This window comes from Poeciliopsis prolifica, unplaced genomic scaffold (genome assembly GCF_027474105.1).
Source record: "Poeciliopsis prolifica strain line A6 unplaced genomic scaffold, Auburn_PproV2 SCAFFOLD026, whole genome shotgun sequence".
NCBI lineage: Eukaryota > Metazoa > Chordata > Actinopteri > Cyprinodontiformes > Poeciliidae > Poeciliopsis > Poeciliopsis prolifica.
The window spans coordinates 7,527,613-7,545,913 of NW_026562401.1; the positions used below are offsets into that span (position 1 = coordinate 7,527,613).

At 36.8% G+C, this 18,301-nt stretch overlaps 1 protein-coding gene across 1 annotated transcript in view; it reads left to right on the forward strand.

The window, feature by feature from the left end:
* Positions 1-18,301, forward strand: part of tmem145 (transmembrane protein 145) — a 53,548-nt gene that overhangs the window by 6,600 nt on the left and 28,647 nt on the right. The window contains exons 2-3 of the mRNA XM_055048109.1: positions 14,839-14,913; positions 15,896-15,973. Of these exons, the coding sequence (XP_054904084.1) occupies positions 14,839-14,913; positions 15,896-15,973 (153 nt within the window). The remainder of the gene's footprint in view (positions 1-14,838; positions 14,914-15,895; positions 15,974-18,301) is intronic.

Here is an 18,301-nt window from a genome sequence, read left to right on the forward strand (position 1 = left end):
GTGGGTTCCTGCTGAATATTACTGGAGTGAAGAAATTGGTTGCAGGCACATTGAAACATTTTTTTGTCTGCCCACTTAATGACCATCTTTGGATTGGACCAGAAGTGGCTGGAAAGTCCTTTGGAAATAAATGAAAATGAGCGAGTGTCCTTGAAAGTTCTCTTTCTAATTTAAAAGTTTGGCACCCAGATTCATCAGCGCTGCTCTGCTCAGTGGGCCTTCTGACTTCCTAAAGTCGACACCTCCCAACCTGTGGGGGAAAAAAGAAAAGGGGAATGAAGGTTAATGAAGTAACAGTTATTCAATGTCGAATTTTGTCAGGATTAAAGGTGATAATAGAATGACATAGAACAGAAGCAAAGGCTTTAGTTTTAGCTTGATTTAAATAATTTCACTTTTCAGTTCTAAACTCTTTAGATTTCCCAACGTAAACTTTAGAACACAATAAAGTCTTTTAGTTTGACTTTGAAGTACTTTTTAGGGACCTCTTGTATGCATGACTCAATCAGTTTTCCTTCATCTCTTTATAATGAGGACATTGTGATTAGATACAGGTGATGCTGGATGTGTTCACGCATGTGAGATGTTTCCATATGTTTGCTATTATGTGTTTGTGTGTGTATGTGTGTTCATGTGTCCCCAAAAGTCTGTCGACACACCACCGCCCCCAACAACTGCAAGAAAAGGCATCAAACTTCTGCATTTTTGTGTGTGGGTTTATACTGTGCCACGTTGTGTAGCCCTGACTAATGAATCATTGAGAGGCCCAGCGGTCCAGGGGTGACTTGACTAGCTGACTGGTAATTAATTGTTAATGAGGCTTAGCAAGCAAACATGGATCTTGGGAGAAAGAGGAGGAAAAAAAGACAGAAATCTATGGAGATGAGAGGACGGAAACTGTGAGGACTCAACCAAGAATTAAAGGGAAGCAGAAGTTGGGAGATGCTGAATTGACCAGATACTGCATCAAGGCATGGGACTTGATTAATGAGGTGTACATACACACATACACACACACACCCGCACAATTTGAGAGGTGGCTGAGTGACTCTGCATCACAATGCAGTGGCCTTGGGGAAATAGGAGGACTAAAAAGGGATTAAAGTAGACACCTCATTCCCTGTTGCTGCTCTCCTGTGACACTGAACTATACTAGGCTAACTATTGCCGCTTATTTCAGCTGTTGGCGATTGTGAAATTACAGAACCGCTGTTGCAACTGCTCTGAAAACTAGTAAATAAAATAGAAGCTTGACATCACTTCCTCAGATTCAACTGTCTGCTTTTATAACAAACAAGCCAAATATGTGAAGCTTTAATTATCCAGAGCTGCAATATATAATTGTTTATTAAATTCACTGTACTAGTGATTGCTTGTTTTGTGTTTATAATGTCTGAAAATAGTCAAAGAAATGCCTGTCATGATGCTGAGATGAGAGAATGATTGTCATTTTTTCTTGAAAGGAGATCTAAATAACTGTCAAGTATGTCTGCAGACACTGTTGCATATATGTCATATAATAGGGGTAGTGTCTTATATTTCTGTTTATTCAATCACAATTAAAGGTCCTACTGATTTAATAAAATTCATACTTTTCATTATTTGCTGTAAATATCCTTGCATTGACTTGCTGATATATGATCTTCATAAGTCTGTCGTTTTCACACTAGAGCATTCTTGTTATTGAACATTCAGTCAGCTATTAAAGACATCATACAGTAGTGTCATTTTCATTATTCAGTGTACAATAGCAATAACCTGCCATCCTTCCATAATGAAGGATGGGATTCTGCTGCAGAAGTTCAGAAAATAAATTTTGAGGAAGAACTCTGGAGAGTAAAACCCAACTAATTCTACTAATTCTGTATTTCGGCACAGGAGTTTACAAGATGCACAAGAATCGAACCTATAGTTAATATTTGAACACACTGTGGCAACTACCACAGAACTACTTTTAAGACATTTTGACACTGACACTAAACCATTTGAGCTGCACAAGGTCCAGCCTTATGTTCTTATGCCAGAGGTTGACTCTATGACCCTTGTTTGTCTCCCTGGCAATTATTTTCTGCAAAAGCAGCAGGTGATGCAACGGTTCAAAATCTTTGGGACTTTAATAGGAGGCACTACCCAGACCATATCTGTCTAAATGAAGATCTTTGGTCATGAATCTGATTCATGACCTACTGCAGTCTTTTTTCACAAAATGCCCTTTGCCTGTGTGTTATTATGCTTATATATTCAGTGTTGTGACTGAAAGATAAACATTGACAGAGACATTTGATTTAAAGACATTCAAATAAAGAGGGGTAATTAATAATTACAAATGGGTCTACTTAGAAAACCGTTACTTTAAGTGACTTTACCAGATGTACTTGTTCATTGAATCCTTTTTTTGGGATTGTATTCTGGGTCAAAGAGCAATTTACAACAAAATAGCAAAGCAAATAGAAAACCTGGTCATGACATGTTCTGTAGCTCATTACTCTAAAGATAATTTGGCTTATCTTACAAATTAGTCTGACTTATAGCTTCAAATCCACTTAAAAAATAATACTTATGAAAACTGTTGGAGACAAACAATTGGCAACCTTTATGATAAACTAAGTCTTTTAAAAATGTGCCAAATGAACTTTAAACAATGTTTAAAGGTATAAAAACGTGCCATCTGAACACTGGAACTGCTGAGACGTAAGGATCTTCTTAGACCTGCCAGACAAATGCTTTTTGACCCAAAATCAGAAGAGCCGCAACAATAACCAACAGGAGAAGAATTAGGCTTGATTAGCAAAAATATTTATTTTATAGTAAGACTGTATCTAGTTCATGTTTTAGATTCTGTTTGCAAAAGTAATCAGTGACTTTAATCATAAAAAAGTCACACTAATAGAGATTTTTTCACTGAATATTTCTCATTGTTGAATATTTTATTAAGTCACAAATAAAAAAAAATCAAATGAAAAAAAGCAATAAACTGAATGAGGTAAACTGTTATTTTGTTAAGCAAGTAATTTCTTTAATTACAAAACATTTCTGTAAACGCAGAAATATGCACACCCCTAAAATATACAGGAAGATAGTTCTCACAGCACTTAAATTGTTTTATTTATTCTCTTGCATTTCACACACTTCCTGTTTTATTTAGCCCTCTTTGTTGATCAGCAGTGATGCCCTTACTAGCTCCATCAGGGCTGAGGACGTACTGATTGCTTAATTACCAGCAGAGCTCATAGATGGAGTCATGCTGGGTCACAAGGCATCAAGCCCCAGCAGAGGATACCACTGATGGCATTGACCATCTTCTGGTCACAGCCCTAATGAAATATTTCTCCTCCATATTTTCAAGGCGGCATTAGTCATATTAAATATTGAGCACTGACCTTCATTCATGCATAGCAGGCTAATTTTCCAAAATTTGAATCCTGCCTGCTCATGTTCTAGACCAATATTAATGTTTATGTTATCTTGTCAAACAGTTTGTAAAACTAAGCAGGTAAAAATAATCTGTAGCAAATTATGGAATAATCATTCATCAATAAACCACACCCAGTTAACTGATTTAATTTGTAATCAATATTGCCATTGGTTCAGTTTACAACCGTGCCATCATTGTCTGTTCCCAGATATACACACCCATAACACAATCATTTCCAGTGGAAGTCAGTTTCACACTTTGAACAACATGCAGGATTTGTTCCATGAAAATAAATAAACAATTCAACATAATCGTACCTCAGTTATCTAACAAAAATGCTGGGTTTTCAAGACTTTTTTACAATTCATGTAAACAGCTCAGCTCAGATGAACTAAAACAGCTCATCTGAGCTGTTTTTAGAGAGAAAATACTTGAACTTCATCGAGCAGCTTTTCCAAGGCTTTGATCAGGACAGCAAATATGGATTAATGTCTTAGGGAGGTTGCCTTTTAAAACATTTTTGTAATCAGCTCTGCTTTCTTAATAAATATGCATAAAATTCCCTCAAGCCTTAATGTCACTGTCAAACTGCATGCTTTCTAAGACCAATAGTGTGAAACCTCAAAGTGTGCAAATCCTCAAATTTGGGAAACTGTTCTTTTTTGGTTTGTATAATAATTTTATCTCATGTTTTCTTTAGAAAAAGTTATACATCCAATCCTCAACAGCAAAGAAACAACATTTTCTTTTGTCAGTTCCCAGTACATAACACCATGTCCAAAACAGAAAGCTCTTTGAATTTGTTTTAGAAAGACTTAACTGGTGTGCACAGATCCTGACCTCAACCCCATCAAATACCTTCTGGGAGGAAGTGGAAGGCCGAATTGAAAGCATAGCCTTATCGCCTGACATCAGCACCTGACCTCTCTAAAGCCCCTGCAGCGGAAAGGGAGCAAATCCCTGCAGCTAGGTTCCAAAATCCTGTTCAAAGCCTTTCTTGAAGAGTAGTGGCTCCTCTGGCTGCATATTAAAGACTACATCCAGGGACTGAAATTTCCAACAGATTTTTTTTCTCAAAGTTTTGTTTCTTTTTCTTTTCGTGAATGCCTCCGTCCATTTCATTTTGAAAGCAACAGAAACAATTCTGGCATTCAACAGCAGCTGCTAAATTCATATCAAATGTAGTATTTTCAATTAATAAGCGTGCATTTCAATTGAGAAAAGGTTAGCCAGACAGTTGTGATTTTAGCCGCGGATTTGTTGTATTGTTGAGCCGTTGTGATTAATTATGGATGAGAATAATAACCAGTTGATTCTTCTGCTTTCAGTTTATAAATGTGTGTATTCACCACTCAAGTGGCACGGCTTTGCCTTATTTGTATGTGTGAAAAGCCCAGAGAATTTCTCATATTGGAACAAAGTCAAACTAATTTACTGCTTTGAGCATCATTGTCAGAAGCATGTACTACCGCCAGGAATTGAGTTGAAAAACACCAGAGCACAAATGGAAAAGAGCAGGACGGAATAAAAATTGATATTTGTTGTAGATGAAGGCATGTCCTTTGAGGTTTCTATGGCAGCTGTAAATGAAGGTATATTGGAGTTGAAAAATGAGGTAAAAGGAGCGTGTATTCACTGTGTTTGGATGATGGTGGGCTTGCATGTTTCAGGCCTGTGAAAAACGCTTCTGTTTGGCTGACAGATGTTTGTCGCTAATTCTTTGTGTTTGTTTCCCTAACAAAGGGGTCTTTCATAGCCCCAGCCTGTGGTGTGTTAAATGATACACCCCCGCCCTCTCCGCCATTCCACTCCCTCAACCTTGACAACCCCTTTCGGCTCACAGGGTTTCATCTCTGGGTCAGTTCTTCCCTCTGCTCTCATGGCTACAGCCTTAAGCGTCACCTACAGACAATGCTCCGAGGTCGGCACGAGTCCCCGGTTTTTCCCTTGAATTTATAACCCAGCAGCTCCAGGCGCTGGAGTTGGCTGGCAGTGGCTGAAATATGGCTGCAGTTCTGTTCATAGTGATATATGGAGGCAGCGGAGCTGGCTATGTTATGTCGCTCTAGTTGCACTTTATTTCTCAGCACAGAAATTACAGGGCTTGTTTATGTAGGGGAGAACGCTGGAAGGAGGTAATTGCAGTATAATGGTGCAGGAGGCGTTTTGTTGGTTGTTCTGAGATTCAAAGTTCATAGGAGTGGACCATGAGCTCTTCTTTAATAAGGAAGCAAATCATTGAGGTAAAAATATGCTACTGTTTCTTCTGTGTGCTTTTGAATAAAAAGGCTTTCTTTGAATTATTTTTCAGTTTCATAATAAACAAATTTTTTGAAATAAATCCAACAATCTGATAAAATGTAACATAGTCTCACTTATTTAATATTGGACTGCAGGGGCAAAGGTCATGCACACCTCAGCTGGAATTTTCCAAGTCACTCCTGGCTAGAAACAAAAGCTGCTTCTCCATTGTCGATTCTCACTAGCCAGTTAATGTAGAGCTTGGTTCAACACCAGTTCAGTCTCCATTACGGTCTGTTCCTCACTGTCGTGGGAACAGACCGTAATGGAGTATGGTCATCTCAATATCATCATCATCATATTGAAATGATATCAGTTATGCTGTGTGTGGGTGGGATGCAAATGTGCAGCAGTTGTGAATGACTCTCCAGTGAAGTATGCAGTGACACTCAGCAGTGGAGAAACTTTCTCTGGTTTGGTTTTGATGGACTAAAAACCCCCAGATTTTTTATTTTGTCTTATGGAAATTCATTGCATGTCGAAACATAATAAAAACAATTCAGAAAACAAAACACATATTTTTAAGTATTTTGTTACTTATATAAGCACATCCATATCGTGGCACTTTATTTTTTAAGCAAACTTTTAAATTTGGGTAATGCAGTCAAAAGATTTAAGACAATATCCAAACATGAACTGCATTTTAAAAACTTCCAAACACAAAATTAAATGCATGTCATATCAAACTAATATCATATAGTTCTTCAGTTTTACAGCAGCAACACAAAACTGTATCGCTGTCAGAACGCTGACCACAGGTTCACCGCTTCTCTCTTCTTCATTGCTGCCTCGTTCTTCAGAGAGATGAACTGCTTGCAGGGCTGCAAAATCACCATTATTCTGCTCCAAAAGCTAATGCATATGCTTCTGGTGCATTACTTGTGTTTAATCTTATAATTACTTTCCTTCTCACTCTGCAGCTTTGTGATAGCAGATGGCATGTTCGTTGGTCCAATAGTATATGAGAAATATTGTTTTGAATTTGCAATCACGTTAATCATGGGACAATCAGTGAATGCAGTCAACTGTCAATCAAATCACTTCTGCACAGTATGCATCTGAGCGGGGCTTGTACTGCCCTTGAAATGAATACCCACAATGGAGAAGAGCTGTGCAGGATCTGCTGATGGAGATAAAGCTGGCCAGAGTGGGCTAGGCCCTCCATCTTGTTCAGGGTCTACCTGGATTCTTCTTGAACTTCAACAGAAAACCGGCAAAAAGCAGATGTCATTGAGGCGTCCTTACCAGATACCCCTACAACCTCTGCTGACTCTTCGATGTGGAGGAGCAGTTACTCCATTTCTGGTGTCCAGCATATACCGGACCTCCTCCCCATGACTCTAACTCTGAGCTCATTGACCCTACAGAGGAAGCTGATTGCAGTATGCAGGATCTCATTCTTTTAGTCATGATCCATTTGTTATTACTGTAAGCAAGGGTGTAACTAGAGTAATAACAATTATTTTCCATCTCTTTTCATCACAACACAGTGGAGCAATACCCAAATTACTGCAGACAAGGGTCTAATCAGTCTAATTATGTCCCGCTCAATCCTACTATCACTAGCAAACAAGACACCGAGATATTTAAACTTCTCTCATTTCTAAGCAGTCCTAATGCCAAATAAACTTAGAGAATTATCCTTTTCGTGTTACCAAAAAGTAAATACATTTTCAAAAGACTTAAATTGTGGTTCATATTGTTTTTGTTCAATGTAGGATTATGTGGCTCAGGTTTGATCAAGGTACACTAGACTGGTATTCACAGCAATTAGGGGCCACTCTAGCTTTTAGGCAGACTTGAAATTTTGTCAGCTAAACGATTTAAGAGTGATAGACACTTCTTCAGGGCTTTTATAAGCTTCTGCTGTCAGACAGCATGACAAGCACTTTTTGCTGTCCACAGAACAGGACAACTAAAAATTATTAGTTTCTTACTTCAAAATAAGGATACTGGATGTTAAGCTTAAATCACACCCCATATAATATAATGCTTGCATAAAAACCTCAGCTGGATAACACTTTGACACAAACTTCACTTAAGGCAGAAGTATAGATTAATTTTAATTTGCAAGACCTTGTGGTATAAGACCACATTACACTCCTATGGTTGAATAACATTATAGAAAATACTATTGTTTTCATTTTCTACTTGGACTCATGTTTATTGCATCTAGATACCCACAAGATTGTTTGATTTCTTTGTATGTGAGAAAGCATCACTGAACACACTGGCTCCTAAGATGCCAGAAGGAGGTGATCAGTATCTGGTGAAATGATCCACTGTCATGAAATTTAAATGAGGCAGCTGTCTCATTCTCACATAGACATCCTAAACTTGAACTTCCCAGGAACCTGTCTAGTAGCTAAATAAATAAAATACGAATTTGCCTACGCACACCAAGGGTTGCTGGCTGACATATCCTTAGATGTATTCGGGGGGAAAAAACAGCATAATTTGTGTCTCTGCTTCTTTGCTTGAGTATATATTGGATTTTTACATAGCTGTGTTTTGAGGAGAAAAAAAAAAACATCCCTCTCATATACTTTTCTATTTCTGTTGTTGGATCACAGAAGGAATCCAGATTTCCACTGAAAAGGGGCTCATTTTGACGATTGTAATTGCTACTCATTTCTAAATCTTTCTACTTTCTGAGATTTACATTTTTCTTTTGCAATTGTGATTCAACAAGGAAGGAAATTTGCTAAACCCTTGCATGCAAACCCAATGCAGAAAGCTCCTTGGACAAAATTTGAATCTAGCACTTAACCGTGCCCAACTGCACAAACCACAGAATTAAATAAACAAACAAAAAAACTTAAATTAAGCAGCTTTATCTCATTCACAATGCCCCTGCCAGAGTCCTGACTAACACCTGGAAAATAGCTCATATTACACCAGAGAATAATTCACTGCATATGCATTTATAGAAGGACTATAAAATCTTGTGAATGTTGCATAAGGCACTGAATGGACCTAAGTACATTTTAGAGTTATCTGTCATGTGAAAAGCATCAGTTTCCAGGAAGGGCTTTAACAAGGAGAGACAACATTTAGTGTCTTTGCTCCTCAGCTCTGGGACTAATTCTCTGAAAAGCTGAGGTAAGCAGAAGCCTTTGTCTTCTTGATCTCAGGAACATTAATGTTTTCAGTAGCTTTCCCATAAAGACAAAGTTTACTTTTCAGTTAATTGTGTTATTTATTAATTAAAAAATGTATTTATACCTTGGTTTTCTTCTAAAAGAAAATAGAGCGCTGGCGATAACACTGGTAAATATTGAGATCATAATATTAGTTTTGCTATGTGCCTCTTTTTTTCCTTTTTCTCTTTCCTATCTTTGCTTCAGTCTCTCACTCTGTTTCCTAGCATTTTGGGCAATGTGTCTGGTGTGAGCATCTGCTGCTGTGAGTCTATAACCAATATTAGCTTGTAAAATGAATGCCCATAACACTTGGGATATATTAGCTAACAGTTATTGGATTCCAAACAGCCCTTTAATTTTTAAACACATTAATGTGGCAATTATGGTATATTTACACTATATTGTGAATCCCTATAAAACACTGTGGATTACCTTGTTTATGAATAGGCTTAGAAATAAACTTGCCCAATAATATGTAGTCTGTTTTTTTAAACCATTTTAAAGTTTGAGGGTTTGTGCAGCTATTCCTTTCACATATAAACCCCCTCGTATATTCTTGTTTTTAGTCTGTCAGGTCATATTATCCAGCTTTAAACCTGCCATTTGCCCCTGATGAGAAAAGATTCACCAATCAGTGTCAACTGCAGAAGTGTGGAGGAAAAAAAGACTGGAGCTCAGCAGGAACAAGCTGCAGGGACTTGAGCATCATCAGTTGGAGTTTAGGCGTCTGCTCAGAGCTCAATGGATACTAAAAGAAAATACCTGCCTGAGCCACAGTCTGTTCACCCACTGTCTTCTCCCAAGAGATGCAGATGTATCCACTGTGACATAGCCAGTTTTTTTCCTCGATTTGTGAGTTCCAACATTCATCCTTGACACTCCACCAAGAAAATTGTTTTATTTTTGTTTTTGCAGAACAGATTACTTGTATATGCATATCTAACTTTTCGGAGGGGGTGGCATAATGTAGTAGGACTGCATCTGTAATACAATCTTTCCACTCTGCTGTCTCAGCCTACAGTGAAATATTTTCTACTGGAGCTCAGAAAGATAACAAGGTTTGAAGTCCACTAGGCACACTTGGTTTATTTTATTTTCTAATCAAGCAGCCCCAAGTTGGTCATTCTTTCTGTTGCTCAAGGGGAAAAGTTGCATTTGAAGCATGTTGGTTTAGATTCTCACTCCACCATGAAAGAACTGCACTTGAAGCAACGTAAAAAATAATCTCAAAACGCAAAATTGTTCACATTGATTAAAAATCCAAATATGTTTGGGACTTTCCTTCATTTTAGAAACAGCAATCTAACTTTTGAGATGCATTTGTAACAGAGAACCAATGGAATAAAAATGATAAAATGTAATATTCAGCTTGTTTCAAAGAGGTTCCATTTTTGGAAAAAAAAAACAAGTCACTCATATTGCTGTCAGTTGTAGCTGCAGTGGTGTATTTAATGTGAAAGTTTTCTGTCAAAGTTCACTTTCTGGGAATCTTTGAGAGATGCACCCACCCACTGCTCAAAATGGGAAGGCTCAGAAACATCCCACAGAAAGCAAAATAAAAAACCGAGGCAATCATCAACAGAGACAGTTGCTGGTTCCCACCGTGAAGCAGGTGCCATAAACAGTATGATGTTATGTTTTTAGATATGAGCCTGTTACCTGTGTTTCAGCGCTGTAAATATCTTGTAAGAAATGTAACAGAAAATATACTGCAAGACAGATATTCTTCCTTTGTCTATATTTTCCTAGTCTCCATACTCGTTTGTGGTGGAGTGACTGCTGTGTATTTTGAGCCCTCAGTGTGGCAGTGGCAGAAAGCACCTTGAACTGGCTGCAGCTCCATCGCACAGACAGATTCTGTTAATAACAAATCAGTTGGTTTTCAGGTTTTGGAGCTGAACCTCATGTTCTACTCTTCACTAACTGCTACCAGATCTTTTCCTTTAGTAATAGCAGATGGGAACAAACAGCCATGTGTAATCTTTAATTTCTGTGAAACAAGCATTTATTCCATTACTGGAGTGCATCATTAAATGGGGTCAACAAAGCACCTTTACAACAGTAAATTTACAATGATTCATGGTTTCCCCTGACTGGCATTTTGCCAGAATCTCCTTGAAGCAAACTGAAAATCCTGCTTCTTAGCATTACTAAACTCTTCTCGCACCATAGTTTTTCCTGCGTGAGTCGAATGCTACTTTGCCTGCCTGTATTTGAATGCCCCCTCTTCCAGGGTTCTACATCCTTATCAAGCTCTGTAGGACTCCTCCTTAGGCAGGATGAACCATTCAAAATAAGTTTCTCACCTCTGGGTCTGGCAGTATCATCTATCTTGTGCCTGTTGCTCTTTTTGAACACATCATTTGCAGAAAATATTCCACTCACTGTCACCAGCATGCCTTTGCATATTGGAACTTTGCTCAGAGGTGGGTTGTATTTAACATCTCCCAACAAAGATGCCCCTGCTTTCTCAGCACTCTGTCACTAAGAACCTGGAGACATAACGTCTGTCTATGTCTTCGGTCACCAGTGCATTCATACAGATAATGTTTTGCAATCATCAGTGCACTATGTTCTGCATATGTTCCATGTTCTCCATTTTGCTCCTTTGATTTGTATCGATGTCAATAACCAGATTGTACATAACTTGAGAAACTGTAAAGGTAATTCAACTATCCAGGTCAATTAAAACAGGAAAACACATGGAATATGCCCATCATACTACACAAGGAATACAAAACATGGCATTCATTGATGTTGGGAATCATGGTGTAAAGTCCACTTAGAAGTGTAAATAGGACATTTGTTTATGGACTACTGATGATTAACAAAGAAATTCAGAAACTGGTTTTGGTGACTTCAGCTTTAGGTCAGTCTTAACCAAACCTATGGAATCCAAGAAAGCTTTTTACTTTTGTGTCAACCTTTCAAAAATAATAAAACATTCAGATTTTTTTAACCAAGGAAGAGGAATAAGTAGTCACTCAGTTAGCTTGGAAAATTTCTACATAGGTCACTGCTCTGAGATAAATGGTCTTAGTTAGCAGCACACCCTACTTTGCCATCTCTCATCAAGGAGGATCTTTGAGAGAAACAGAATCCACTACAGACTGGCTCCATAGCGTACGAGTAAGTTGGATGTTGAGACAAGCTTGTCTCTCTCCATCTCACACCTGTCAGTCCCACTGAAAACCTGTCTATTTTTGCTCTGGAAAATTTCTAGTTTGTTTCGGTGCATGCAGATTGGTCTGCCTAGAACTCTGCTTGTAATTAAAGCTCATCCATGTTGCACTGTGACTAAATATAGATTTCTTTCAATGTCCTTTATTAAATTTATCTGTGACTGCAATTTTTAAGTGAAAATTGAATTTTTGTTAAGTGGAAATTATTTTGTAGAGCATTGTTCCCATTGAAATGTCATGGATGAAGTGTGCAGCAGTGTTAATCAATCTCATCTAATCAGTTTTGTTCACATGCTTAAAATACAGCTCTCACAGCAGACTGCAGTCTTTCTCGCCTGGAAAATGTAGGGATCTGGAAATCTCTTCGACAAGCTCTCTCTCCCATCTGAAAGATTATCCAGTACACATGGTGTTGATGCTGGTTAATATGGTTGATTAGACAGCTTGGTACAAGTAGTCAGATATCCTCTTCTAAGACGTTAAATCCTGGTATGCTTCATTGATTTTATTATTTATTTCAAGTATCAAAACAGCAGAAGAAACTACCTTTAGCCAAACTCCTGTATGTCTGTAATCTTTTTTGCAACCTGTCCCCTGTGTCATTGCAAACAGGAAAGTATGTTAACACTGCACCACGGTGCTCCTGCTGTGTTTTTGACTTGAATCCAACATTTGATCTCTGGATCAGGTGTTTTTATCAAAAAGATGGTTAACCCTAAGATAAGCTTGCTGATACTGTCTCGATTGACGGACGAATGGCTCAACAGCAGTGAGTGACTTCATGCCCTCTGACTGCATTGGTTATTTCAGAAAAAGCACAGAGGTATTTCAAGGTTTCCAAGTCCTGGCTTACATGTATTCTTTTTCTGAAAGATGCTTACATTTTTAAGAAACATGGTTTTGTCTGAACATTGTTTGGATATCACAGAACAAAATTGACCTCGTCCTTAAAATGATAAAAATTTCAACTGATTAAAAAAAAAACAAAATACATGAAAATCACTTTCAGATACTTCAGTCGATGTCTATGTTTTTCTTTCTATCAAAGTTGTTTTAAGATAAAAAAATGAATGAATAAAATGGAAAATGTGAACATTAGGGGACTTGTTCTAATATTATTTAATGCAAAATTTATACATTTTTCTCTCCCACTCTTTTGATGACAAACATTCCCGATACTGATAATTGTGTTATGTGGCTTGCACATAGAGGGCTCAAAACCTCTCCATTATTAGTTCATATGAGAAAGCTGTTATTTGCATAACATTTTCAGGACGGAAAGATGAGACGTCTTCTTCTGGTTTACCCCTCATTTACTCTTCCCACCTCAGCTGGGCTCCACAGTCAACCAGATGGAAAGGTGTTTGATCCATACGCTGCACAGTATGCACTTATCTACAGAAAGTTCATATATATAAGGCCACTAGTGACTGATCTGCCATGCCAACACTGCTGCAGGCAGTGCCTTATGTAATCTAAGTGAAACACACCATCAGCACTATTATCTGGTCTCATGCTGCCAAGTCGATGGCTGAATAATATTAGGGACATGCAGGTATTTTTTTCATTAGCATGCACAGCAGTCCCTTAATACCTTTTTTGTTTACCCTCTCTAAATGTTTAACCTCTTGCCTCTACCTCTATACCCCCTTTTATATTTAGCACCTTTTTTTTTAACAATCCTGAAGCTCTTCCCTGCTGTTATATGTCCCTTTCTCAATCTTTTTCTTTATTGCTCCCTCACAAGTATACCAAGTTTTATTGTCTTTCTTTCCTGAGCTTCCTCTTCCCTCTTTTGTACTTTTTTTTGTACTTTTTAGTGTGTACATCCTGTTTTCTGACTAAAATAAAATTTAATGAAAATCTGACACATGATTTACATAATTCATTTGTTTTTATTTAAATTCTTTTATGTTATTATTATCAAGAGTTTGGTTCAGATTTATTGTCTTTGAGGTTATTTTTAATTTATATGATCAGTCGTCAAATAGATGGCAGATGTTATCTGTTTTTACCTGGACTGATTCATTCAATCTTTTTATCCTAACAAATATCCACAATAACATTAAGATATAATCACCGGAATTACTTCAGAGCTAAAAGTAGGGCTAAGAAAATAGGAGTCATTACTGAGCTATTGCCTTTTTTCATTTCACTTTTTAAAGTATGAATTCTGTCACACATTATTTGTGTTCAAAGCCTATTCTTATTATTTCATAGCATTATCTACAATAAATAATAATTAGCTTGGTTTGAAAATCAGTTATCAAGGACTTTTGCTACTACAAAGCATTTGACAAAACAAAATTGACTTTATATTAAGGAAAATGTTTTATATTTTTAAGGCATGCTAATGTCTTATCTAATGAAGTGGAAATCTACTTAATAAATGTAAGAATTTGCTTAAATCGTATTTCAAGCTCCATCAACTGAGCTGCAACATGCTTTAATGCTTACCTACTACTAAGAGAAACTGAGGAATGACATGATTAACATGAGACCATGTTCATTGATGTTAGCATGTAAATGCTAGCCTTTCTAAATGTTTCTTAAACAGATCCGTAAACAACCTCATTAACTAATGTGGCTGCTATAAGTTGTACAAGCAGAATACTCCTCAACAATTACTTTTAAACACATTCCAGGCATCAGGAGCTGAAGACACAGAGCATTCTAAGTAGAGGTGCATCCATTTTTATATCTTTTTTATATCAACATTAGCATTTAATGTGGAGCTTTTTTATTTGACTGATTTTAATTGTTAATTTGTCTGATCATTGTTTTCCTCTCTCTGCAGGACTGGGTGTTCCTCACACGTTTCTGCTTTCTCACAGAGTTTGGTCGGCTGGATTTTAAATTTCGCTACCCAAAGGTAGGACTGCTCATGCTCGGTTTTGTCTGAGTAAAATATCTGCTTAAAGAAAAACAGAATGTTTTCCTAGAAGTTGTCCAAGGGCGATAATATTGTAACCAAAGATTGAGACTAAAATCCTTGGCTCTTTTTGAAAATATGTCAAATGCTCCAATACTATTTTCAACATTTTTTTCACAATACATCAACAAATCAATTCAGTCTCTGCAGTCTTGTCACAGACTAAATATTTAAAAAAGCAACAATGCTTCTAACTGCTGAATAACTGACATCATGTAACTTGCTTTTAAAGTTATAACCATTACTTTTCTTAGTTGTCAAAAGCTCACAGTGACATAAAAAAATGAGGTGATGCAACACAGTTGCAAAATGTGCTTCTAACTATATTTCTACCAAAATGTGTTGCTGCTCTGACATTCAAAATGAAAATTTCTTTTTATTTTGCCTTTGTTTAATATTCAGTCTGATTTATCTAATTTATAGTTTTATAGAGAACACTAGTTTTTATTCCTATTTGAGTTTCTTCTTTTAAATTTTGTTGCTATGTCAAAGTGTTTTTCCACATTAACTAGGCTTACCACACCGCCTAGCAAAAATGAAAGTATTTGTCTTACTTCTTTGCCTCAGTTTCTCTTTCCAAAGTATCTTCGACCCAATTAGCTTTCTCATTTTTCTTTTACTCTATCTCACATCTCACTTCATTATATTAACCAATATCACAATGTTGTTGTGTTGACTTCACACCCTGGTCTACTCCTCCTTCTCCCTTATTACCAGTCTGCATCTCTTTTTGTCTCTCCTTGTTTCCTTATTTCCTTTTAATGAGTTAACCAATATACCAGCCTCTTCTTGCAGTGCTTTACATGTTTTAGCTTGAGCCAGTTCTGTACTGTTATCACGTCAAATCACCTCTGTGGTATCTCTGATCGATGTACCACCCCAGTGTGATCTCTCTTTCTGTTTCTGTCTCCCTTCTGTGCAGTCACGCTGTTGTCAGAACATTCTGCTCTACTTTGATGACAGCTCTCAGTGGCCAGCTGTGTACAAGAAGCCAGAGAAGGTGAGGCGCTGACTCCCTGCTAGATTAAGATAGGATAAAAGAGAAGTGGTGCTTATCCATGTCTGTTTGCACTGAAGATGAAGTGACATTAATTTTAGCAATTCAATTTGGACCTAATGTCTGCAAACTTTCTATCTAGCTGTCAGTTTCTACCAGAAGTTATCTGTGATGTGATGAAAATAGAATGATGTCAGTTTCTCTTCCCAGTCGAAGAATTTTTCCCTAAGCTTCAGTTTTAAAATGTTGACTTCATTACCTGTTTACTTGTAGTTTGATAACAAGCAGTCTTGTTCCATTTTGGCTAAAGTAAATGTTTTTTTTTTTTTTTTTTTTTTTAAAACCAAATAGTACCAGACCTATTTGGGTTATCTTACAGATACAATTTATTCCCATTTATTTAACTAAAAACACCAAAGATGACACAGTGTATCTCCAGCTTAACATAAACCATTGGCAATCCAATTTAATCTGCCTCCATTTTGTGCCCATATATTGAAAGATGCATTTCATTTTACTTCTCTTGATAGGTAATTATTTTTCTACAGGTAAATAATCATCAAAATAACAAAATATTGTTATTTTGAGAATATGTTAATACTTAGTTCCATTAATTGAGGTGCTGATTCACATTTGAGACAGTCAACTGAATCATAAGCAATGATAAGTTATTATGGTCCCTAATCAAACTAAACTATCAATCAGTGATATTCTCCCAATTTATGTATCACATTTTGGAGTCATTTAAACACATCTAATAAAACATCTACAAGTGTATTTCAGAAAATTACTTTAAATCATTCTCGTATAGAGGAATGAATGGTTAGCTCAATGCCTAGCTCCTTTTCATACCTGAAAAAGTTTTGTGTGAAACACCAAACCAACCAAATACAAGTGTGAGATTAAAAGCAACTGTATAAAATGTTTATAGGTTTCTAGCTTCATAGTAATTTTCAAAGACTTCTTAGGTGAAAATTGGTGAATAGAAGATGCTCTACTTAAGGATGATGCAGCTCTCACATCCTGTCTGGTCTTTCTATGATTGGTTCCTTTTTAATAAGAAAGACATGCTGTTAATCAGCTTGTCCACTTTAATCATCTTGTTTATTTAATTTGCAGCCTTGGTCTGCTGTAATAACTGTACAAATAGCCAGTAAAAAGGCTGACAAAGTCAACATAATAAGGACTATTGATCAAAACATGACAGTCTTGTTCCTACGTCAGAAAATAAAGAAATTCATAATGATTTCCGTCCTTATACATTACACATGATATCTTTCTGGCAAAAAAACAGCAATAAGAAAAAATCCAAAGGTCTACTTTTTTCTTTTCTTTTGAGTCTGGGCCAGACGTTTGCTGGTCAAGATGTTAAAAAGGAAAAGTGCATTAGTTGGTTGGAGTGAATGAGTCTACAATTTACACAGAGATCCATAGATCTTTCTGTTGCCTCCACATTCAGCCAGCTCCAGGAAGACAGAGTTGTTTTCAAACCAGATAAAATGAAATCTCTCCTGCATTTCCTGAGTTTGCCTCAAGGCCTTCTCCCATGGTTACTGAACAGATGTCCAGAACACATAAAATGGTTACTTTCTAGGAAAAAAAACATTCTTAGTTTCACCCAGACTGAGTTTCTTGCCCTATTTTTAAGAGCTTCCCCATAAACTACAGGGGGAGAACTCATTAGTTTCACTTGCATTCTCTTACAATTGTAGTAAGTATTCATTCCCTAAAGCTACCATCAATTAACCTTATCTTTTCCAGCTCTAGCTGGATGCTTTATATGAAAGAATGCAATACAATGACTTTGAAGCTCAAACTCAGTACCAGAGTTTGTGATTATTATTTTTATTAAAATGCTAAATGACTGCAACACAAAAATTAGAAACAATTTTATGCCTTTGCTGTAGAAGTTTAATTTAACGCCTATTTAAGATCTGATGTTTCGATCCTTGCCTTCAGAAGGACAAAGAGGATTGATTTTAAATGTTTTATCCTTCCATTATGGAGCTGCCTTAGATGTGGTACAGTCTGTTTTTTTTTAAATTGATGTTAAATGACTTTCACACCCAGTGACTCATGAGTTAGCTATTTCTCAATATCCAGGCATTTCTAACTGGTCTTGCTAAACTTGTTCTTCATTTTATGTTCATGTAAAAAGCAACTTGAATTTCAGAGAAAAATCTCTGCTGAAATGATTCAACATGTTAAGAATGTTGAAAATGAAAGACATGGACATGCATTGCTTTCCTTTTTGAGCTCATGTACTGAAGTCATTCAATTGGTCCTGCCATCTTATGCCTTATGTCTTCTGACACAGATCTGACAGTGTAT